Source organism: Poromitra crassiceps (assembly GCF_964638095.1).
Source record: "Poromitra crassiceps genome assembly, chromosome: 9".
Taxonomy (NCBI): domain Eukaryota; kingdom Metazoa; phylum Chordata; class Actinopteri; order Beryciformes; family Melamphaidae; genus Poromitra; species Poromitra crassiceps.
Window position 1 is genome coordinate 36,122,260 of NC_139630.1, and position 25,981 is coordinate 36,148,240.

Here is a 25,981-nt window from a genome sequence, read left to right on the forward strand (position 1 = left end):
GGCTCTAGAACGTTTCAGTCTGTCTCCATGGAGCCGCTGTGCGTCTCCTTGGACACCATGAGCCTCATCAGTTTGCCGTGGAGCTTCTCGATCTTCTTCACATCCTGGGCCTGGTCCGTCTTGTACTGTAAACACTGCACAGAGACAAAGTGACAGAATTAAGTTCATGGGTCTCAAGGTTAAAGGAGGACTTTGCAGATTTTCAACCAGCTTTGTATCATTATAATGTTGAGTAGTATGTGCAAATGGACACTGTCTAACTTCCCTCCATTTAGCCTGCACCAAGAGCTCCTAGTTCATTCGCAGGCATCTCCAAATGTTGTGCTCGAGGGCTGTTGTCGAACTACAGATTTTTTTATTTTGTTTGTATGCGCACAGCCACAGAGAATCCCATGGACAGCCTTAACGAGTGTTAATGAACCGTACCAGCAGCTTCCAGAGTGTGCCAGCCTTCAGCTCTGGCACAACAGACCAATACAAGCAGGCACAATATGCCCTCCGGACCGCTATAAAAATAGCACGGAGAGATTATGGAAGGCAGCTGGAGTCAAAATTGGACACTAACAACCCCAGACACCTGTGGAGAGGGCTCCATGCTGCCACAGACTTCAAAGAGGTGAAACGACAGAACCCCAGCACATCACCCACCCTACCGGACGAACTCAACACGTTCTACGCTAGGTTCGACCCCTCTGCCAGAGCGCCTCCCCTCCTCCCCCCCATCACCCCCCCCTCTCTCCTCCCCCCCACCACCCCTCCTCCTCCACCCTACACCCCCCCTCCTCTCCTCCCCCCCATCACCCCTCCCCTCCCCTCCTCCCCCCCTGCGACCTCTCCCCCCCATCACCCCCCCCTCTCCGCCCCCCCACCACCCCTCCTCCTCTCCCCCCTGACCACCTCCCCAGAGGCACCATTGAAAGCCTGCTGACTGGCTGCTTCACCACCTGGTACGGTAACTGTACCACCATGGACCGCAGGGCGCTACGCAGAGATGGGCGAAAATACATCATAAAGTATTTTGATACAAATTACAAATACTTGCTCAAAAAATGTATCACAATACAAATACAAAATACCTGTCTGAAAATGTATTTGAGATACAAATACGTATTTTGTATTTTGAAAATACATGAAAATACATTTTATAAAAAGTTATAAAGAGCTGCAACGATTAGTCAATTCATAGATGAATTGCCAAATATTAAATTAATTGCCTATTTTGATGATCTATTAATCATTTAGAGACATTTCTTTAAGGAAAATGTCCTAATTCTCTGATTTCAGCTATTCAAAAGTGAAATTTTCTGGTTTCCTTAGACAGTAAATCCTCTCTTTAGTCCTCTGTCACAGTATGTGTAGCCTACTCCCTAACACACTGCAGTTCTTCCAGTTTAGTTTTAGTTGTTTTTCAGTAGAACTAATTTCTCCTTCAGCTCAGCTGTTAATCACCTTCTGTGAGGGCTTTTGACTTAAAGGCAGCATTTCTGCATGTTAACCTCAAGTTTTGGAACTTTGACTATGTTTAGCCATAGATATCTGACATCATAACACAATATATAAATAACTGAAATAGGTAAAAGGCATAGTAGGTCCCCTTTAAACAACTTCACATTCACCACCATGTCAGTAACTTGTCGTCACAGTATTTATTTAACGTGCAAACATATTTATACAACTAGAAAAGGTTACATTTCAGGAATTGAATGCCCTGATGCACATCCTGTCTAAGGTTGTGAAATTGTGAATCGGTGAGAGGAACGATGAGAAACTGCATCTTTCTCAATCTATTCTGAATCATATCAGCTTTCAGTTTAGTTCAGTTAGTTGTTTTTCAGTACAACTTATTTCTCTATCTATTCTGAATCATATCAGGTTTCAGTTTAGTTCACTTAGTTGTTTTTAGTACAACTAATTTCTCCATCTTTAGTTAAACCTGTGTCAATGTTTACATGTGTCAATTTGAGAATCAAAAGAAAAATGTATTTTATGTATTTGAAATACACAAAATACAAGATCTGAAAGTATCTTGATACAAATTACATCTCATTTTTCTCTGCCCAGCCAAATACAAATTACAAAATACAAAAAAGTAGTTGAAATACGTATTTCAAATACAAGTATTTCAAATACTGCCCATCTCTGGCGCTACGGAGAGTGAGACGCGCGGCCCAGCACGTAACAGGATGTGAGTTGCCAGATCTGCATGAACTGTATAAACAGCGGTGCCTCAGGAGGTCCCTGAAGATCATCAAAGACACAAACCATCCCCACAACAGCCTGTTCTCCCTGCTACCCTCAGGGAGAAGATACAGGGGTCCAAAAGCACGCACAAATCGCTTGAGGAACAGTTTCTTCCCGCAGGCCACGAGACTCCTTAACATACACAAATAGTGTAGTAGCCGTACTGTACCGTACTGTAGCTGCTACCATTACGTATGTCTAATGTTTAATTGTATGTTTAATAAGGAATATGCTATTTGCACCCGTATGTCAAATACGCCGAATTTAAAACGCAGAGTTTAATTGTATGTTTAATAAGGAATATGCTATTTGCACCTATATGTCAAATACGCCAAATTTAAAATGTCTAAGCACGGCTAAAGTATGCACAGGACATGTGCACCTATGTGCAGTGAATATGCCACTGTCTCTGACTTGTCTTATCACTATACTGCCTTATTGCTTGTTGTGTCTCTTGTTGTTTTTGCACTCATATGCCCTACATTTGTACTATGTTGTAAACGGAGTCCACAGCACAAGAATTTCACACGTGATACTTGTACCATGGAGTGACAATAAAAATCTTGAATCTTGAATCTCTGCAGGCAGATGAACAAGGAGCTCTCTGTGCCGGAGGAACATGGAGGGGAGGTAAACATAATGTTCATCTGCATAACTACCCACATTGTAATGATAAAGCTGGTTGAAAAGTGGCAAAGTCCTCCATCACCTCAGGAATGTAAAGACAGATTGCAAGAGTACCATTTTCTTGCCATTTTCCCCACATCAAAGTCATTCTCATGGCAGAGATGCATCATGCATGTATGTATGTACGTACGTACAGAAGCCATGCTATAGTTTTCTAAGATTACCTTTCACTCTATTTTGTTATCTTTTGGGAAAGAGGAGAAATTCTGGAATAAAATAAATATAGACTGTGTGCTGTGCAACAAGACAGAAATAGAGTCCAAGTCAATTTGAACTGGAGCAACAGAGTTCAGTAGTATCTCCAGTCCACTGTTCGTCACTTTCCAATCAATGGCCACATGTTTAGGTGTTCCAGGGCCCTGTTGATATTATTGGTTATTTACCACGTCAAAAGGTTGCTGTGTAAAGAGCCTATACTATCAGACTCTGGCACTGCATGTACTGCTATATGTGTGTAAAGAGCCTATATACTATCAGACTCTGGCACTGCATGTACTGCTATATGTGTGTAAAGAGCCTATATACTATCAGACTCTGGCACTGCATGTACTGCTATATGCATTAAGACATACATTCACCTGACTCAACAGGATTTACAGCACAGCCACCTGAACTCAAAGTCAACAGCACAATAACAAGAAATAAATTCACCTGTATCTCCATACAGGTTCCAAAATTTACTTTTTTGTCTACCAGTCAAATGGCTCGTGAATATTCCAATTTTACCAGCTACTCAATAGATTTACCATTGTTTTTTTTGGATGTTGAGTGAAGCAAATCTACAAACTACTTGCATATTTTACAGCATTTGGCTGGCGGCTGGTGCTAATTTTGGACCCTGTCTCAATAACACTGGATTTATAGTGTAGGTACACTCAATTAAAGCCAAAAGCACAATAACCCTCTAATTCAGTTCATAAACGTATGGAATGTTTTGTCAAAAATAAAGGTTTGGAGCTCTTAAGGGATAATTTCGTCCCGGGCAAGATACACGGTGGCCCTGTGAACAGGCTCTCGGTTATGGGCTTCCTGAGCTCTTGGGCCCCTGGGCCTGGTAGGCCCGTTGGGTAATACATCCCTATATGTTGACTATATTTACCAATAAACACTTGTCACCACCGCTCCCTGCCAGGCATCAACGGAAGGAAAGCGAGTCGGTACACAGTCAGTCCCGCCTTTTGTTATTCCCTTTCTGTGACGCTTCATTATTAGGTTTCTGAACGACAGATTTAATAGGCTATAAATGACATACATCTCTGTAGTTAATCTATTCAAGTTATAGGATTTATTCAGTCTTTGAATAAAATGTGTTTCCAATTGTGTTTAGTTGTATCCTTTGTGCTGTTAGATGTGTTTCCCCACCTCTAGCCTACACACGTGTCTTCCCAGAGCCGCCTGCTATTGGTCCGCGATCAGCTAGCTGACAGGCGACCTGTCAATCATGCACCAAAACAGTCTGCTTTATCATTCATTTGACTTGAAATGGGACTATAATTTACTAAATGAATATCATGCTGTATTGAAGAAGACTTGAAACTAGCACTTGAGACCATAAAGTCATTAGGAAAGTGTTTACTGAAGAAATAAATCAGGTGGCCATTTTCCATACCATAAGCCATTTGTGTCTGCGGCCTTCCCTGCAGCTCGGCTGCTGTGTGGCCAATGAGACCAGCATCACTGTCAGATTTATGACATCACTGATGTCACAGTGGGATTTATGACATCACTGATGATGTCACAGTGGGACGACAGAGAAACAGATGGAGCCCTAGCTCCCATTTATATACTGATGATGATAAAAAGGAATGAATGAATAATATAATGCAATTGTCTTGTCAATTTTATTTACTTTTCTTTTTAGAAAGGCATGAAACCATACCAAAAACAAAACAAGTATCGAGCAGATTTGGTCTCAACCAAAAAATATATTCTAATTTGCAAATACATCAACATTTTAAGGAAGAAATACCATCACTTGGGTTTAAGAAACTATTACATCTTTACAACTGTTGAAACCTTTTACATGTCGGTACAAAAAGCATCCTCAACCTTAGAAAGAACAAACAAAGTCCTCTAACGGAGGATGGGTCCCCACAAACCTCTCCAGTGTGTCTGTCCCCTGTATGTCCCACCATCCCCAAGTCACTGTTCAGTCCCACTCTGTTGGGCGTGTTAAGCTGCGGTAGGTAGCATGTCTCCCTGCTCCATCGACCGTAACAGGGGGCTCCACGGGCCCATGTGGGGGGACCCCGAGTGCGGGTGCTGTGGCAGGTGCTGAGAGGCGGGTGCTGGTTCTGGACATGCGGCGAGGGACTAGAACAGTGATACACAAGCTTCTCCTACTCAGGAGTCACATTGACAAAAAAAAACTTTTTTTTTCAACAAATTTTGAAATGTATGTAGCTCTAGAGCCTTAGGCCGAGTCTCACTGGAGTAGGATGTGGCGGCTGCTGTTGGGGCTGCTGCAAGGGCAGGCAGGGGGACTGAACGGGCACCGGGGGAAGGACCTGGTTGCTGAGGGCATTGGCCAGGCCGGGCTGGGCTGGAGAGCCCATCTGCTGCTTCAGGACGGCCTGCTGCTGATTGAGCATTCGTTGGTGGAGCAGGTTCTGGGTGGAGTCCATCCCCAAGCCGGGCGGGCCCATCTGAGCCATGGGCAGGATCTGGCCCATGGGTCCCCCGGCTGCTCCTGCGCCTGCCTGCATGACTAGCTGCTGCTGCTGCATGCGCAGCAGGTACGTGGCTGCTGTTCCTGGGCCTGAGCGGGGAACTGGCCCAGGTGACCTTGAGGCATCACTCCCTGCTGCTGCTGCTGCTGCTGTTGGGGCTGCTGCGGGGGCATCCCGGGCCTCTGCACTGCTCCTCCTTCGTTGGCCATGGCCTGCAATGTTGGCACGCCTGGCTGCTAAGAAAGCAGCCATTATCTGGGGGTTGGATTTGAGGATGTTGAGGACTTGTTGCTGCTGCTGGGGCGAGCTGGGGGATTTTAGGGTGCGGAGGAGGTCCCGGAGGACGTTGCTGGGCCGCATGACTTGGGGCCCCCGGGGCCCTGGCACCATCTGCATGGGTCCGGTGGCGGCCATGCGCCGCTGCAGCTGCTGCTGGCGGAGCTTGTGCTTGATGTTCCAGCAGTACGGGAGAGGACACTTGTCCCGAAACAGCAGCTGACAGTGCTTTGCGTGGTAACAGCATAAAGCGATGAGTTGCTTGCATACGGGGCAGCCACCGTTGGTCCTGCGCGTGCAGCCTTTGGTGTGCTGCACCACCCTCTTCATCTGCTGGCAGGACAGCAGAGAGCAGTTGGCGTTGCAGCACTCACAGGCATGCTGCAGGGACTCGATGCATTGCTGGATAGATAAACAACGGCTCTCCTGCAGGCTCATGGAGGCCTCTCCGCTCTGGTTGCCGTTGTCGTCCGGGCCGAGGCCCCGCTTGACCATTTGGTGCTCGTGGCCCTTGGTGTTGTAACAATTAATGCACAGGTCAAAGTCCTGAGGGGAGAGAGCCACAGAGAATTATACAGTAGTTAAAATAAGTGCAACACAGTGAGTAATTATAGATTTGACAAAAGTTTCACAAATTCTCTCACGTTGCCAAGAGGTCATACATTTGATCTAGTGATGTCGATCCAGATCCACTCCCCTTTTATCCTTCTAACTGGCATAATTTGTATATTCAATTACTACTAAGCTACTACAACTTAACTGTCCAAGTTTTAACTATGCAACTGTAACCATTTTGGAAGCTGGACACAAGACAAATCCCTGTGTAAATAAAGAATACAGTGCAAACTTCTCTCACCTCACAGACGGTGCAGTGATAGGACGTCTCCACATGGTGCTTGCACTCGTTGCAGGTGTAGACGACGCGGTCCCGGCCCTGGTTGTGCTGCTCCACCAGCACCACCCTCGAACCTCTCAAGCCAACAGTCTCCCCTGCTTCCACCGGGACCCCGGGATCCACAGAAACGGACGACCCAGCAGCGTCTCCCGGATCGTGCCCAAACCCTCCACTGACCACTGGTTGTTTTGACATAGTAGAGACAGTCTGGGTTGCGCTGACAGCTGTAGCACACCTGGACCCCGAGTCTCCATCTTTCTTATTCCTCCTCTTGTCTCCAGCCTCTGCCTGAGTGTATTGGTCCTGGTCGTCCATGATGGTGTACCTTTTCACACATTAAGGCTCTGCCAACATGTCACCGACCACAGCTGTTTAGCCTGCAGGAAGAGACTAGGTTAGAGCTGTTTAGCCTGCAGGAAGAGACTAGGTTAGAGCGGTGGTGCTCAAATTTGGGTTCAAGGACCATTGGGGGTCACAAGTAAAATGAGGAACAGGTTTGTTTCACACTTTATCCAGCTCACTAGATAGATAACGCTATGTGTTTTGCTTATAAAGTCTAAAAAAAAAAAAAGCTCACTGTTACAGCCGCAAATAGACAAGACATCGTATGCCATTCTTCTTCAACAACTAACACAACTAAAATCTTGGGACCATTTACTTATCAGATGAGGGTCTTGTGAGTCTTTGTGGTAGGTAAGCAGTGTTGCCAGGTGGAAAATGTTGACTTATCGTACCTGAGGGTCAAAATTATTGTTTAAGGCCGTGTGTCCATCTAGCGTCTTTTTCCAACCGCTAAACCCTGGAAGTACGCTGGGGAGCGCTGATCTCAGTGCACAATATGCAAGAAAGCAGTCTGAAAGTAACGTTACTTCAGTGCGGTAGCTAGCTTGATAGCTGACAGCTAACATTAGCTAACAACACACATACAGTGATTTAGCTCAACACTCACCAGAAATATTAAGTGTCTAGCCAATCTGCTCCCACAATTGAGCCTTTCTGTCTCTGTTGCGATAGTTTCTCCATATGATTAGTTGCCAGAAAAGGAGCACATGACACTCTTTCTGAAAAGTTAAAATATTTTCAGCTGAAGCGCTGGGAGCCCGCGCACAAAAACGCCAGAGTGCTCTGAAAATAGACGCTAGGCGCAGCACACTTTCTCTAGACGTCCGTGTGGGCCCACATACGCTCGCTCCTCATTGGAAACAACAGAAAACAGACGGAGCTGATGAAAAGACACTAGGTCGACACAGGCCGGGAAATTATCGTACGCGAGCAGCGGCCGTCTTCTCACCACTCAGCCAGGAATGATTTATGACATCATTCAGTGATGATGACATCACAATTGCTCAAGTGACATCACTGATGACATCACATGCTCGAGTGACATCACTGATGACATCACAATTGCTCGAGTGACATCACCGATGACATCACAATTAGCTGATTTATGACATCACTGTCTGATGTCACAGACACAGCCCGCAAAATTGTGACTAACACCGCCCGCCCACTTAGGCAATTTTGATGATGATGATGATGATGATGATGATGATAATCATGATCATGATGTAAATCTCATTTTTTAAATCACAACACATTCTTTTTACTTTTAAAGTACATTTTACACCAGTAAGTCCACTGAGGTAAATGAACAGCAAAATAATAATACTACTTGAGTAATAGGAATTAAATTCCAGCACTCTACCACGGAACTAAAATTAGCTAGTTTGGGCACCTTTCACCCCGCTTTTTGTCATGGGGCGTAAACCACGGAACCAGAATGAACACCGGAAGGCAGTGCGCCAAAAAACATTTTTGTTTCCGTTAGCTTGACGTCTCTTGCCTCGATTAATTGTCTGATGCAAAGCTTCTGTATTGGCTTAAAAGATGAGATTGTGAATCCGCAATGTTTCTAAAATAACTTCTTCAAAAACTTTGTTCGGTACGTCCATCTTTTGTTTTGTTGTTTGCCGTTCTGATACTTGTGTCAAATTGTCAAGTTAACGTAAAAGTTGACGAGCTAGAAACGCTGCCCTTCCTGTCTAGGGCGGGCTCTAGGCCGGTGTCATGCCGAGTTTTGCACCCCCGCCGAGAATTGCATCCCCACCTTCCGGGAGCATATTGTAATGATTTATACGGATATATTATCTGGGTAGACGTGATCTCCAAGCCAGGGGGTCTGTCCTGGCTCAGGAGACCGACTTTGATGCATTAGATCCGTGTGGAGGTGACTTCCATGCTTGGGGCTCTTTTCTGCCTCATGGAAGCCGACTTTGGTGCTTAAAATCCGGGTACAGATGACCTTGAGACCTGGGGATCTCTCCTGGCTTTATGGAGGGGGATGCAAATATCGGCGGTTTGTACCTGCCGAGATTTGCATCCCTGTTTTTAAGTTAAAACAGCCCCCAAATATGGTGGGGGTGCAATTCTTGGCGGGGGTGCAAAACTCGGCACGACACCGGAACCAGGTAGGGTGACAAAATCAATTGTGAACGGAAGCCAGGCTCTTTCTCGCCGAGAAGAGCCTGGTGACGCAAGGTTAAAAATTAGCTACTTTGTCCTAGGGGACACAAATGCATGATTGGCTGCAAAGACATTTGTGTGAAGAGTAAAGACGTAGCGTCCAAAACACGGACACAATATTCTATCAAAATTCTGTTTCAACTGCTGCTACAAAATCATGTGCTGTTTCCACCCGGTTTGATGGCTGAAACCACAAGTCAAACTTCTTATTAGCCCCGCCAAAAGCTGCAAGCTACCCTGGCTACGAGCTACCCTAGCCTACTAGCTACCACATATAAACTGTTTAGAGAGCCGCAGTAACGAGTCCGGAAATCATCGATGCTAACACTCCTGGTTCTTCACTGTTTTCGCCTATGGGAGTTTTGAATGGGTTTTTGGCGCGATGCTTCTAATAATCTCTCTGGGCAACGCTGGCTTAATCAAACGCGAACCAGTGTTTAGTAATATCTTCACACACGAGGACCACTTTTACGAGTTTTGAAGCTTTTACGTGCCGTTAAAAGGGCGGCTAGCTAGCAAACGGCTAAATGAGACTATACTTTTGAGTCGATGGGGATATATACGTCAATAACGTCACCACTTCAAGGACGAACACGGAAATTCTCTTTCCCTCACCTGGTTCAGCCCATTCAGCCCGGGGTAATCAGTGCACACATCAACAACAGTCCAGGTTGAGTGCTGACGTGACGTGGAAGCCTATGCGACAGTGTGTAGTTCTGGATTAGCTTAGCTCGAGCTTTTTACTTCTAGTGCTCGCAGTTACGATGCACAACTCATGAAAGTGGTCCTCATGTGTGAAGATTATCCCGCTGAACCTTGGTTCGCGTTTGATTAAACTTGCGTTGCCCACAGACCTTATTTGAAGCATCGCACCAAAAACCCATTCAAAAATCCCATAGACAGAAACAGTAAAGAACCATGAAGTCATGCATTGCATTGTATTGTATTGTATTGTATTTACATTATGACTTTGTCATATATATTATTTTTTTATATTATATTTTTCTCTTGGGTCATTTATATATTTTCCTGACTTGGAGAGAGATATTCAAGCTGGTATTTCATCTTGTATTAACTATTATACTGCTCTGTAAAATTGTGTCTTTCTTATCTGCAGATCGTTCAGAACACAGCAGCTAGGATTTAGGACAGATCATAGATCTCCTGTTTTAGTTACCTTGAATTGGCTTACATTTTATTTAGTAGACTTGGATTTAAGATTGTACTGCATGCATTTCGTTTGATGTAAGTTTATCATCAGTTCATATTACACAGCACAATTTTTTAATTCTTTTTTTTTAAATAAAAAAAGTTTATAAGTTTATATTAGCACAAAATTGTGTTCTCTGCTGTCCATTTTCCACTTGTAGTAGAGAAACAAAAATTAAAAATAATTGAAACCTCGTACAATTTGGGAGAGGGGGTCGGGGTGAGAAAAGGGTAAGAATAAGAGCAGGTGAGAGGTCGTTTTCCAGTCTGTGGTAGAGAAAGTCTGAATAGGCTCGGTGTGCGGAAGAGAGGGAGAACATGAATCTTCCTTATACATGATGGGTGAAAGGTGTGTGAGAATAGAGTGAATAGGTGTGTGGATTGTGTCATGTATGGAGGTATGGGAGGGGGGAGGAGAAACAAAATTACAAAATGTTTCTACCCTATGGGTCGTTCATAAAGTAAAGAGACATTCATTCAACGATCAGTCACGACCTCCACAAAATCTGCCCTTAAGAGCTGTAATAATAAGTATTTTACCAATTTAGACTATATTGAAGAGGCTTTTCTGGAGACGAAGACAAAGTGTGATCCTTTCCATTACATAGATGTCATTTACTATATCCAACCATTCTTGTATTGTGGGGCCTTCAGGGAGTAGCCAACGTCTTGAAAACGCTTTTTTTTTTACTGGCGAGTATCAGAATAGCAAATACATATTCATCCGATCTTCTTGTTTGAAAATCAGCATGGTTTCCTAAGGATAATGTGGGAAATTCCAAGGTGAAGTCGCCGTGGGATTGCGAGAATCGTACATATTTTTGCCAATTCCCGCAGATTTGTAATTTATACTATGGAGAGAAGTCCCGCAATTGTTTGCGCACCAATGTCTATAATGTTAAGCCGACAGAGTGGAACAAACGTTTTGCTGAATACGGACGACTGGTCGGACACATTAAAGGGCGGACTGTAAGCTCAACGTTGCGTGATGCGATTTCTAACCCCACATAGGATAAGCAATAACCACGCCCTGTGGCGCCGGGATTGGCCAGGAGCAACACTGGAGGGAACGCAGCCCAGCGATTTCATGAACCAACTAGGGGTGGGACAAAATATCGATACCCACGTTATCGCGATATTTCCACCTGCGATACGTTATCGATACACTGGCGCCAAGTATCGATATGTTTATTATTATTTTTTTTTTATTATTATTTTTTTTATTTTATTTTTTTTAATAAACAGGCTAAAATATTATGCTGTGTGTGGTAGTTGAAACATAGTTTCAAGTTGACGTTTATTTATGTTTGTAGTTGAAACAAAAACATAACTACTGTAGGCTACATGAATGGAAATGTTTGATCATTAATATCTACTTTTAGAAATTATATAGGTAGGTAGGTAGGTTATATAGGTTTTCTTGTTTTAATAGTAATAATAAAAAGACTTAATGTGTAACTTTTCCTCCGTGGTATCGAAAATGGTATGAGTGAGTGAGTGAACTCAGAGAGTTCATGTCAATTCTGCTAATAAATGCATAATACATGATTTTTTGCCTTCAGAGGTATTTTACATACCTCTGAATACATCACGATACACAGGTATCGTGATGTATCGTCTTCCAATATATCGCAGTATCGCAGTATCGCAGTATCGTGATATATCGTTATCGAGGGCCAAGTATCGTGACGATATCGTATCGTGAGCTACTCAGCGATTCCCACCCCTAGAACCAACTATAGCTCTTGAGAACGGACAGCGATTTCGAGAGCGGACATTGAAATGAATTATGGTCACCTACCTTCCTTAGCATAGTAATAATAATAATAAGCATAATATTTGTAATCTACACAATGTACACAATCTACAAAAACATGCAATAATATAAACGGTGTTGTGTTCATAGCTCATATAATGTATCATATTGTTAATTTCAAGCTCAATTCTTACCCAGAGAAAAGGTACAGCACTGAAAATGTAACAAGCAATAGTTTTTTAAACATCTTTATTTTAAAAGATGAAAAACCAGACCCTGCTCACTAGTCACAAGGTAGTGACTAGTGAGCAGGTCTGAGGGGGGTTTACCCAGGCTACAGATGCCCTGGCTATATCAGACTTCATCATCGCACAAATCCTGTCTGTTCTTTACTGAGCAGAATCTAGCCATATATTAATATTTTAATGTATCTTGAACTGTGAAGCTTCACACCTTCGTTGTGAAACTCCCTCAGTCTTCTTGTGGTTTTCAACAGAATTAACTGAGGCCTACAAAAAGACTGCAGCTATGAAAGTAAGGAAAGGAGCATTATGACAGTAAAGACGTGTATTTCTCTCGTCCTGACTTGGAGAAAGATATTCAAGCTGTTCATTTTGTAATAACTAAGTCTATTTTAAACAACAAGTGTCTTTTCCTGCCTCATTTGTTTTAGTTCTCAGCTGCAGATAGTTCAGAATGCAACAGATCTAACAGGAGAGATCATAGAACTCCTCTTTTAGTTGCCTTGAATTGGCTTGAAGTTGAATTTAGACTTGATTTTAAAATGTAGATTTATTTTAGTTGTAAGTATTTGTTTATACATACGGTAGTTTATATTTACCAGAAAGGCTCTTAGATTGTTCAAAAGGTGATCAGGTATTTGGTATCAGAGCCCCTAAACTTTGAATCAACCTATTGCAGTGTCATTTCTATTAAGCCACAGCTGAGAACTAATTTTAGTTAACCTTCATTAAATAGTTGCATTTAACTGTTGTAATTGGCATCATTTCCTAAGTACACTTGAGGACAGGCTGTTCCTGGCAGCCTACTGTGGTTAAGCTGATCTGCTCGTGAGAAGGCCAAACCACCAGACCTCTGCTGGCTGGACCGTCCTGCAGAAAATAGAGTCAAGCTGCAATGAGGAACTGACACTTCTCGTACTAAAGTGTCCTCATATCTGTGTTTTGCCACAGTATGCAAATGCACCACGGAGATCAAGAGACAAATAGACCCTTTTCACAGCAGCTATTTTGACCTGTCAAAGCAGGGTAAACACATGTGTAACCAATAACATTATTGAGGGCCCTGTCACGGGAACACCTAAATGGAATGGAACCATCAATAATGTTATTGGTTACACCTGTTTGCCTTGCTTTAGCCTACATGTCAAAATGTCTGCTGTAGTGGTCAGTTAGGAGTGAGACTCTCCACTCCTTTATCTATATCAGACTCCATCACAGCACAAATCCTGTCTTCTTTACTGATCAGAATGTTAGTTAAGGATATAAAAGTTGCTTTATTGTCAGTATTTGTCTTGAGCTGTGAAGCTTCACACCTTATAAGCTGTGAAACTCCCTCAGTCCTCTTGTGGTTTTGAGAGGGAACTATGCATCATCGCCACAAATACACCGGTGGGACTGCACAGAAACTGCACTTGTTATGATGAATATGATTTGGTCAGCTTTACTGGCAGCAGCATACTGTCATACTTGCTTGTCATACTGGTGATCTAGGAATTGAAACTGATTCTACTGCTACTAAAATGTTACATTTTGAAATTAAATTTTGTGTCTGTGAGATATTTTGTCTGTCTGTCTCTGTTTCAACAGCTGCAAGAAGAGAGCGATATGAAAAGCAATGCAGTAGTAGTTCTAGTAGTGGCAGTGGCTCCAAGCTCCGCCCACAGCGTTTGATTGACAGGTGATATGTGTGAAGTGCACTGCATAAACACCACAGCAGCACTGAGGCTGAGCAACAAAGATGGAGACTAATTGAGAAAAAAAGCCTATCAATGGCTGTGTGTGTGTGTGTGTGTGTGTGTGTGTGTGTGTGTGTGTGTGTGTGTGTGTGTGTGTGTGTGTGTGTGTGTGTGTGTGTGTGTGTGTGTGTGTGTGTGTGTGTGTGTGTGTGTGTGTGTGTGTGTGTGTGTGTGTGTGTGTGTGTGTGTGTGTGTGTGTGTGTGTGTGTGTGTGTGTGTGTGTGTGTGTGTGCGCTTGACCGGGCACAGCTATGCCATTTTACGTGCGATTGGGCTGAAGCTTTCAGGGGGTGTAAAGAGCAGCCATGCGGGTGACCTGACAGAGCCGGATCTTTTAATTAGGTGATTGCCCTAATTACCTAATGATGTGATGTCATCAGTGATGATGTCATCAGTGATGTCATTCTTCAGTCGCATCAATAAACTATAAAAATAGCACTTTAATGAAACAGCTGTATTGTTACTTGTACATCTACCAGTGCTTAATTGACGTTGTAAACATGGAATTGAGAATTGCGCGGACACACGCCTAGGCCACACCTACACCTGTATACCAGAAAAGCTCTTAGGTTGTTCAAAAGGTCATCAAGAATTTGTTTTCAGAGCCCCTAAACTTAAGCTGACTAAAGAACAAACAAATAAAGAAGTCTAGTTGCATTTAACTGGTAACTTGTTAACATTGTCATCATCATTCTCTGGTATTGTAAAATACTAGTATTGCTAACTGTTGGGAGTCCAAAATGTTTTCCAAATGTGTATGCTTGAGTGATCTGTGGGCCCTTTAATGGAGTCAGTATGGTCTTCCCTTTGTTCTAGCTGATTATTGCTGTTCATTTACATGTACATGTATATTATCTGCAAATAAAACATTGGTTAATACACTTTGTATGATAATTCCATAGTGTCTTATAATAGTGGCTTTAACACTGGAAGGTATAGATCAGTTAGGACACTATATGTTAGTATACAATATACCAGGGGGGTTCCTAACCTTTTATGGCTTGTGGCCCCACTATGATGTCACAAAATTCTAGGGAGTCTATTCAAATTTCGGTACAACATCATCAATGACTGTCTTCTTTGGGACATTTATCTTTCATAAAGCTTTTGTGTGCATGTCATTGGTAAATAGACAATGAACACGTTTTGCTGCTGTCTTGCTATAGAAATGGACTGACTGTCTTTTGCTTTGGTGTGACCTGAAATGATCTTGCTCAAGTACAGGGGAAAGGGGGTCTCAGTTCACACCTACACCACTTCCTGCACATTTCTCAGCAAAAATCAGAGTCAAGCTGCAATGATGCCATTGCACCAAGGGCAATAGACCCCTTATACAGCTGTCAACATTGGAGCTACGCACGCATCGTGTAGGCAAAAAGCCGTGAGCCCAGCATTGACACAGAGAACTGTGTAAAAGCCCCGCTGTCAGGACTGCTCTGTGCCCATCTGCGACACACAGTTAGATTTTAGTTTTAAAATGCAGTTCTCGGCTTACTACCACAGCTTATCGCCTAGTGATAAACAATGCATCGAAATTAACGTTGGTTAATGGGATATGTCTTACAGACCCATACGCACTGGCGCTGTCAATTGGCCAAGCCTAGTGGCCAGCAATACATATCGTGCATTCCTTTATAACTGGGGATAGCGTAGATAATTATTCTGTAACTTGCAAAGATATATTGTTATGTTGATAATGCACACAACTCAATAATGACATTATGTAACGTTACTTGGTCGTTAACTAACCGAGCGATGTGGCTGAGCAGCCTACAGCTACAGGCAGCTTACCTGATTATGAAATGAGCACTACAAAGTCGAGCATTTTTAATGATGTCCTCGTTCCAATCAGTTCAACTCAATAATGACATTATTTAACGTTACTTGGTTGTTAACTAACCGAGCGATGTGGCTGTTAGCAGCCTACAGCTACAGCTTACCTGATATGAAATGAGCGAGCACTGCAAAGTCGGGCATTTTTAACGATTTCCTCTTTCGGCTTGCAACCAAAGACACCTACGGTTAGCATTAAAAGCAGTATGAGTTGACGGGATTCGGTAAAACTTTAGTCCTTGCTTTGTTGATAGTGTAACAGACTGTTCAGTGTTGTGTTGTGTTCTATTGCGTGTGTGCGAGGCTGTGTATGTTCCCTCGAGTTGCCGTAGAACGGGATATGTGGGGAGAAGCTTGTTATAACGTTACAGCCTGGCTCTATCGTTTATTATTTTATTAACCAAGTGTGAATAGGCGGACCTGAATACTCTGCTACAATAGCTTTCCGATTCTGGCATCGCACTGCACAACACGAAGACATGTCTAGCTCGTCTAGTTTTCCAGCCACTGGAAAACTACTTGCCAGGACTGCACAGAGTCTGTCTTTCTGCCTCCGTCTTGCGCATCGACGCTGCGTGATGTCAGTGTGACGTAGTCGTATAAGGGGTCTATAAGCCTTCAACAGTACCCCGGGGTCAAAGTTCAAAGGGAAATATTACCGTACAGGAACCATGTTATGTTGTCCTGTGACAAAGTAACCTGTTCACCTCTGTCCCACCCCAGCCTCTCTCAGCTGAGACCCTGATGAGACCATGCAGATGGGAACACCCACGGGCCGGATTCAAACCGGCGACCTAACGAGCTGATGTCATAGACTAGACCACCGTAATCGGGGTCACTCCACTGTGAGGTCATCGATGATGTTGTCAGATGATGTCACTGCAGCTGTGAGGTCATCGATGATGTCACTGCAACTATGAGGTCATCGATGATGTCATAGATGCAGCTGTGATGTCATCAGTGATGTCATACATGCCAAGATATAAATAAGCGATGTTTCAGGTTTTCAGCTACTCTCTCTTGTTCTGTGGTTCGACTGCCACCTATTTGACCCGCTGCCTTACCGCAGCCTGTTTGTGCCAATAAAGCTTGGAAGACATCGTGGTTCTTATCGATTACCTGTGGCTAGTTTTGATAAGGAAGAGCGCTACAACTTGACTACAGGCTGCTATGAGGAAGTGACTTGATGAGGAAGTATATCTTTGCCTTTAAAGCATCAATCAGTGCAGACACTTCGTCAGTGGAGAGTGAGCGAACAAGATGGATAGATAGATTTAAAGAGACTGAGAGAAAGAGCAGAATGGCTGAATTCAGACTGACTAAAATCACTTTGTGTTTGATACTCGTGCCTCTTGTAACAGGTAAGGCTGCATTACAATGTATGTTAAATAACAGACACATTACAAAACTGAACTTACTATTATTACTACCTGGACTTTATCTTCATTTAAGTGAGATGGTCAATGATGCCATCTTTGTTAACATGCTGAATGATTTGTTTAGTGAACTCTTTGACTTGTCAGGGCACATTTGCAAACTTGAAACTATGAACATACTGTAGCTGCCTCCTATTCTGATTCAATTAAATTTCCATATTATTTCTCTATCCTTTTCTCCACAGCAGTAACTGGACAGTCCTTCTATGTCAGAGATGGAGATGAAGTCACTCTGCCTTGTGACAATGTGATAACCAGTCAGGATAAATGTGGCTGGAGCTTCGATCATTATGTAAATGTAAAGCCTAAAGTAGAGCTGGTTTCCAGTGGTCAGATTGCATCAAATGAGTTTGCCAAAGCGAAAGCAGCCAGACTGAGTGTTACAGCCGACTGTTCTCTGGTTATAAAGAAAGTCACAGATGAGGATGTTGGAGAATACACCTGCCACCTGCCAGTTTATCTGTCTCTTGTAAACAGTGAGTATTAACATTATAACCTATTCAGCCCAAGCTATACCTCCTTTGACATGCTAAAACATAATGAAAGAATAAATAAAAGTTAATTTTCCGGTTATTGTCATCCTCTCACAATATCTCCTTCTTCACAGTGACTGAACAGGAGGACACAGATAAACTGACATTGACCTGCTCTGTGGTGTATTATACACCGTGTACAGAGACACTGAGGTGGCTGTATGAGGGTGCGAGGTTGAGTAGAACCATCAAAAACATTCAGATATCACAGTCTCTCTGCAGCATCACTGTGACCTTTCTGACTTCTGATCATACCAAAGAGAGATTCCAGTGTGAAGTGACTGGTGGTGAAACAGTGCAGAGGTTTAACTTCACCTCTCTGTCCTCAGGTGAGAAAGCTCTGAGAATATGATAAAGAACTGTTTAAAATATCTGCATCTTGATATACTGTAGAAAATAACAAAAACTATCCTTTTTACTTGAAGGTTTCAAAGTAACAATGCAAAACATTTGATTATTTCTTACTTAATTACTGGATATGATCAATATGAGCTCTTGGCTGACACTATTTTGTTGGACTTTGTTGTCATTTCATTTGTCCAGATACAACGACAAAAGAAACAGAAGGTAGTGAACTTTCCATCTTGAATTACACACTTCCACGGTGTGTGTGTGTGTGTGTGTGTGTGTGTGTGTGTGTGTGTGTGTGTCTCTCTCTCTCATGAGAACGCTCTGAGAATATGATAAAGAATGGTTTAAAATATCTGCATCAACAAAAACTATCTTTTAGACTTGATAGTGTCAAAGTAACCATGCAAAATATTATTTATTTAATTCACTCATTTGACTCATCACGACCACAAATGCCAATATTTGTGAAACACGCAAACTCTCTCCTCTTTGACTGACAGAATTTTGAATCTATTTTAGTTGCATAGGTCACTTGAAGCTGCTGACAAAATGTGTTTAACTTCTTCTAGGTGGGGGAGGACTAAAATGGTGGCCCATCTTAGTGAGTTTAGCTGCACTGATAATAATAGTTGTTGGCCTGGTGGTGTGCTGGAAGAGAGCTAGAGGTGAGAACATTTCTTGCGTAAAATGTGGTCACATTGATGGTGAGACTGTGTCTGCTGAACTCTCCTCTCACTTTTGCTTTTTTTAGGGAACCAACCAGCAGCGGAAGACGAGACTGTGAGTTTAAAACTGAAGGATACAATGTTTATGTAGTCAGGACTTTACACAGCTGCAGCAAAACAGCTGTGTGATAACTGTCTATTAACATAACTGTGCAGAGCATGAGATAAGATGAAACTTTATTGATCTTTATCCAAATTAAATTGTGTTAAAAAAGTAGGATGGTTCATCTGGGCTGTATTCTGTTATAACTGGTCTTTACTGGAATGGAAAGTTCTAACTGGGCTATATATGTCCAGGCTCTGACCTCAGTGAGCGCTTCCAATCCTGCAGTGAAGCAGTCTGGACCAGAGACCAGCCAGGACCAGGTCAGATCACACTCACACACACTATCCTCTACATATGACTGACACAAATCTGATTTCCTTATGTGATTTAAAAAAGGGATAAGGACTAGACTAGACTAAACTAGAATAGAATAGACAGTGAGGAAGTGGTGCGTGAAGTGTGAAGCAGGATGTGGCTGAAAAGTGCATACATGCTCAGCCAACCAGTCCTAAATAAACTAGACTGCAACCCTCTGCCACGCTAAACAATTCACCCACTTGCTGTTACACCTCAAACACATCGTTCCTATCACTTATATTTGAAATTTAATTGATTTCCTGACTCTGCAAGCATCCCCTAAGTCTGTCTCTTTGTTAAGTTATTAGTTATTATGGCTAAAAATGTATAATCATCTAATGGCAGAAATCCCAGATCTGGATCACCACCAAAACGGAATCAGTTGTTCCTCAGTCAAAGGGTGATCTGTCAACTAAATCTCATGGAAATCCATTTGTACGTTTTTGAGAAATCCTGCTGACAGACAACAAACAAACAGTCCGAGGTATACTAATAAAGGTTAAGGAATAGAATAGAATAGAATAGAATAGAATAGAATAGAATAGAATAGAATAGAATAGAATAGGATGGTAAAATCAGTGAAAGCGTTATAAAACCCATGTGTCACTGACCAGCTATTGTGTTGCATTCACTGGTCAGACAGGTGATGACGATCCTACCTACTCCACCATCAACCCCTCCATCAACAACAAGGAGAAGGCGGCGGCCGTTGGTAAAGCACAGGTGAGCTGTCTGTTCTGTTGGATCACTGTTGGTTGGAAAAAACAAATTTTTCAGGAATAAAAAACATAGGCTATTTGAAGAGGTTGTAACATTAGAAGTTGCTGTCATCACTCACAGCTACACTGTGTCAATATGTTAACTGTGTAATGGACAAATCACTTTCCATAAAACTTCAATTAATAGCCCCGGCGTTTATTTGCTTCACTGAATTCAACTTAACTGAATTTGGTGGTTTGGTGGTGAGATTTGGTCTCTCAGATGCAAATCTGCTTTATTTGCCATAAAGCTGAATGGTCACACCACTGCGGCGTGGGCTTTGCGCTTGTTTGTATTGTTGTTTTGTATTGGGGTTTTTTATTTGTTCGTGTTTTTTGTTTTGTACCGTTGTATTGTGTTGTCTTTTTTCTTTATTTATGTGTTGTTGTGCCGTGTTACAGGTTCCCAATAATGATGGTGATGAAGAAGTGACCTATGCTGCTGTGTCATGACATGTTTGGTGATTGGTGTGTTGTTGTTTGTTGTTGTTTAGCAGGTTAATGATGGTGATGAAGACATGACCGATGGTGCTGTGAAACCCTCCTCTTCCTCTGCTGGAGACTTTGATCCCAGCGGCCTCTACGCCACCGTCAACAAGCCAAGGAAGTAACACCCCACAGCAGCTCCATGTCACATCATTACATTTGTTTAGATGACTAAATATGAGATTAGTCAAATAAATTAGTCAGATGAAAAAAGTTAAATATAATATCAGTTGTCATCGCTAGTTACTTTCTAGCACTCAAAAAAACCATTTTAATTACCACTGGGTCAGGTCAGTACATCAAAGGACATGTTTCAGCGACAGAGTGTTAATTCAAAGAAAACAAGCACGAATTCACAATAGCTGCGACCACATATGCGAATTTCTGAAACGCAGGATGGTAGGGTCAGCCCACCCTACTCTGCCTCTGCATTTCAAAATTTAGAAGAAGTAAATAAAGAAATAAATGCCTTCAGACAAAACTTATTTATGTATTTGATGTAGTCTGATGTCAAACCGCAACATCAGGCTATCTTGGCTCAATTGTTGAGTGTCTTATGGGGTCAAATAATATAACCATGATCCCATATGGAATTGAGCAGGGGGAGGGGCACCTTTTTCCAAGATTTGTCTGGGGGGAGGCCCACATTATCAGACTTTGGAAACCCCTGCCTTAGATCTTATTATCTTCACTCTAGCTTTAAAAATTAGCCCGTGACAGCCTCCTAAACACAGCCACGAGTTTAAGAGGTTAGACTCAATGTAGTGACATAGTTCAGCCACTCGAGGGGGCAATCCCCCCCTGCCTACCTGCAAACTATGTCCACAATCCTCCTCAGCTGGGGTCTCCAGCACCGTCACCTGTGGAGACAATTATTAACTCATCAATGTAATGTCACCTTAGGATACAATGGGAGACCACGCTGATTGTGACATGTGTTGGTGGTTGGTCACACTGCTTATATCTTCTTGCTCTGTGCCATCTAAAAAAAAGTGTCAAAATATTGTCATTTGAGGTCAGTGGCCATTCATGTCTTTATGTCCACTGCAGTTTTGCAAAGCAAAGATATTTTAAAGTGTTTTTTTAAGGTTTAATTTTAATGTTTTCAAAGAGCTGTCAGCCATTTTTAGATTTACCCATTCTTGATTTTGAATATGCCTAAATGAGTAAATCTATTGTAATATGCAATTGTGTGTGTGTGTGTGTGTGCAGAGGCGGTTCTAGGCCTTTTTTGGGTGGGCTTTAGCCCACCCAAAAATAGTCTCAGTCCACCCAAAAAAAAAAAAAAAAAATTCCCTCTCCAAATCCATGGTGGTCATTGTAGCAGTTTCTGTTAAAATTATCTTTATTTATTATTTATTTTTGCTTTAAAACTATTTTTTAATTTTCTGCTTAACACATTGAGTGCCAGCCGTTTTTTCAATGCTGTAGTTAAGTTGTGCCAGGTTTTTTTTTGAGGATTCTGGCTCATTTTACAAGAGCCGAGGATTCTTTTCTGTTAAGACTTCGTGAACACCAATCATCTAAAAAGAACTAATAGAATGTGTGCTTTCTCTGTCTAAAAGAGTTAGTTTGCAGAGTTAGTAGTTATGTAGATATTAGCCGTTGAGTACAGCATGGTTTCAGAGATTTTCAGAGAGTTTAGAGATAAATGGATTTTTAGAACCACCTCACGTGCCTGTGATTATGGGTGCCCTTGGGCAAGTCTGTATACTGTATTGTGTGTGTGTGTGTGTGTGTGTGTGTGTGTGTGTGTGTGTGTGTGTGTGTGTCTCCAAACTCCTCCCTCCGTCTGTGCTGCGGAGGGAGGAGGCTCCGCGGCCGCTCTCGGGCAGTCTGGTCTGTAAAACTGGCTCGTTCGTTTCTTGAGGTGTCGGCTGAGATCTTTGAAGAAGCTTTTGCGATTCTGGTCTTATTTATGCGCAAAGGTACTCGTGTGTGTGTGTGTGCGCGCGCGCGTGTGCGTGCGTGCGTGCGTGTGTGTGTGTGTGTGTGTGAAATCGAAAGAGTTTTCGCCCAGCTATTTCCTTGAAAATTAGACTGGCTTTCTCCAGCGGACCCGTGGCTGTGGCTTTCTCTCTGTCTGGAGAGAACTGTCGCCACTTAGTGGTCGGTAAAATAGATTATACACATTCTCTTCCTCCAATATTGATATAGAAGACGTAAAAGGGGTTGATTGATGTCCCACCGTCAAAAAAAAAAAATGTTTATGTAAGACGAGATATCTCGTCTTTGGCACTCAACGGTTGGATTATGTAAGACGAGATATCTCGTCCATGGCACTCAACGTGTTAACTCATTGAGTGCCAGCCACTTTTGGAGAACGGACGCTCCCAGTGCCAGAGTTTCAGAGCGTTTTCAGTGATTTCTCGAGGCCCACAGAATATTGTGTGATATTACTATGTAAACACCGAACACGCACAAAGAACGAGGAGACTCTATTGTATCATCAGCAAAAAAAAGTTTATTGATACCATTTTCCGTTCTTTAGTTATGAGCCGGAGAAGATAGGTTGTTTTCAGCAAAAACAGGCGTTTCAAATTAGAAGCTGAGATATTCAGCCTTTTGTGAAATGATGAAGCATTTCAAGCACATTCACTGACTCTGAAGCTAATATTTTCTGACCTGAAACATCTGAACAGCACCCACACACCCCTCAACTCCAAACTCCTCCTCCGTGGGAGTGTCTCTGGTGGCTCTGCTCGCTCTGCTGGCTGCTGCGTGTGTCAGGCGAGTCTCTGCTGCCTGCTATGGCAGGCTCTGCTGCCTTACGGATCCACGTTCGGATGGCGGCCGCTCGTCGGGGGAGTCTGGATCGGGCTCGCGTTCGTCTGCGTTTCTGGGGTTTCGGTTGTGAGCTGGGATGAAGCTGCGTCCGATTATAGGCTTTCTGCTGCGCGTTTCAAAGTGCGCTGCACCCAGTCTATTTTCGGAGCGCTCAGCCTTGTGCGCCGGCTCCCAGCGCGACACCGAAAAGCCAAACCATTCTCACGAGAATGGTTTGGCTTTGGTTTTATTTTCTGGCGGCTAATCGTGTGGAGAAACTATGCAGCAGAGACAGAGGGGCTCATTTGTGGGAGCGGATTGACTGCTGTTCGCAGCTAACGTTGGCTCCAGGCAGCCAGAGCAATCTGTGCCGCTCTGGCTCATGCATCGGTTTCTCTTTCATCACGGGGCTTTTTCTGCTTTTTTTCCTCAACTTTCTCTAATCTGGAGAGCACTGTCGCCACCTAATGGGTCCATAAAATAGGTTATACACCTTCAATAGCTACAATATTTTTACAGGAGATGCACGAGGCTTTGATCCACGTCCCACCGTCAAAAAACGCAATTGACGACTTTAGTCGTCTTTGGCACTCTACGTTACTATTCGAATTGACAACTATACTCGTCCTTGGCACTCAATAGAGTTAAAGTTCATGAAAAAAAGTGGCATTCTTGTTTTTCCCCACAATAATTTCATAATACCATTTGTAATGCCACCGTTGTAGTGCTGTTGTTCAAAATTAAAGTACATTTTCTCAGATTTATTGGTGTCTTTCTAGTCACACAATTTAATAGTCAGTGTTTCCCATACACTGATCTATTTGTGGTGGTACACCCTATATAGATTTTGACCCCCACAAATACTGCCACATATTAATTTCAACTAGTTGACTGCAAACTCCTGCTTTAGTGCTTACAGTATATTATTATCTTGTCGGAATTTTATTCCAGCCAATAAGTTAGGAAGTTCCCTTTTGATTTAATTTTACTTTTGTTTTGCCTACAAAGCAAAATGTTACTTTACTTGAAACTCCCCTGAAGTGATTTTGGTATTATGTATGCAAGCATAATTCTACCGTAAGTAACCTGTATGCAGAATATATATACCGTAGTATATATAGGGAAACAATATTTTTTTCATTGCTGTAAAACCACAGAACGGTAAAGAAGATATTGATGTGTGTAGTTCTTAATAGATCTAGTCTCTTCATTTTGATCTCAAAGTGCACCAGCTTGATCCATTTTTACTTGAAACTGTACAACATTTTCTTCCGGGGGGGCATGCCCCCGGACCCCCCTAGGGGTTCAGCGGTCCATGACCTTTGGGTAGGCTGAGCCCACCCAAAGGTCTGATGCTAAAACCGCCCCTGTGTGTGTGTGTGTGTGTGTGTGTGTGTGTGTATTGATTGCATGTTTCCTCCATCTAATGTTTGCTTTCAGTTCCTTCACATCCTGTCAGCAGCAATTAGCACGACAGTCTGCTAACCTTATTTGACCTATTGGTAGTCAATCTCTCTGATATGAGGAGATATCAAGCTGTCCGGGTTTGGCGTTAGGTTCCGTTAAACAGACAGACAGACATAGGATCCATATTAGTAGTTATATTGATTACACATCTATCATGCTCAGTCATGTGTGAAATTATCACCCCCAAAAAGCACATGTTTAAAGTCACCACTTGATTTACCCTAAACTAAACTGCATCACAATACACATTGTTTTGTAAACATGCAGCACCACATCGCGTGGGACACAATAAATGTCTCTATAAATAAACACAACATTGCGACTTGTTTAGACTGATTATGACCTTATTCATATGACAACCCGTCACCAGACAGCTGGCATGAACTTTTACGAAGACAGAATTATACCAAGTATTCACACAGCTACGACGGAGTCCGCAGTTATTTCCCTGTTTGTCCCGCTCCTGCAGGAGGCACCTTCTGGCTCACCGTACGGCTAGCTTGACACGCTGCGCTAATGTTAGCTGGATAACAGGAACAAACATGCAAAATGGGGACACATAAAGATATACTTTCATTCCGTCTCGCCGGTTAGATTAGCTTTCATCACTGTTCATTTACGAGTCGTGTTTTGTTTTTTAAGTAAGTTAGTAGCGATACTCACGTTCGACCCGGTTCGACCGCTTCTTTTTCTTCTGTGGTGGTGTTTTCTTCTTCCTCTCCTTTTGAGTTTTATCGCGGTTGGCGAACAGTTTATCGTGCATTACCGCCACCTACTGAATTTTAGTCGTTTTCACAATGCAGTTATTTACTGGTGGCGTTTTACGGTAGTTGGCATCCTTTAAGTTGCATTACCGCCTCCTGCTGGATTTATCCATCTACTGTTTCCCTACTATATTACAGTCTTGTGATTATTCCAGTTTATCTTGAGAAACTGACCAAGTTCTTCCCCTCCACTGATCCACACATCACATTAAATCTTTCACCCTG

The 25,981-nt window shown here is 42.7% G+C and overlaps 2 protein-coding genes across 2 annotated transcripts; one reads left to right on the forward strand and one right to left on the reverse strand.

Annotated features, from left to right (window-relative positions):
* Nucleotides 1-4,794: 4,794 nt before the first annotated feature.
* Nucleotides 4,795-21,721, reverse strand: LOC310781914 (uncharacterized protein). Its single transcript, XM_083642556.1, has 4 exons — nucleotides 21,569-21,721; nucleotides 20,127-20,263; nucleotides 6,730-7,145; nucleotides 4,795-6,419 (listed from the first exon to the last, which is right to left on the reverse strand). Exons 3-4 carry the CDS (start codon nucleotides 7,081-7,083, stop codon nucleotides 5,334-5,336), a joined length of 1,440 nt encoding a protein of 479 aa, XP_083498682.1. The 5' UTR covers nucleotides 7,084-7,145; nucleotides 20,127-20,263; nucleotides 21,569-21,721; the 3' UTR covers nucleotides 4,795-5,333.
* On the forward strand, nucleotides 17,254-20,991 carry LOC310782288 (uncharacterized protein; the record flags this gene model as incomplete). Its single annotated transcript, XM_083642964.1, has 8 exons — nucleotides 17,254-17,314; nucleotides 18,180-18,365; nucleotides 18,580-18,603; nucleotides 18,957-19,052; nucleotides 19,139-19,167; nucleotides 19,410-19,478; nucleotides 20,155-20,238; nucleotides 20,768-20,991. The coding sequence occupies 8 exons, from the start codon at nucleotides 17,254-17,256 to the stop codon at nucleotides 20,882-20,884; spliced, it is 666 nt and encodes a 221-aa protein (XP_083499090.1). The 3' UTR covers nucleotides 20,885-20,991.
* Nucleotides 21,722-25,981: the final 4,260 nt, after the last annotated feature.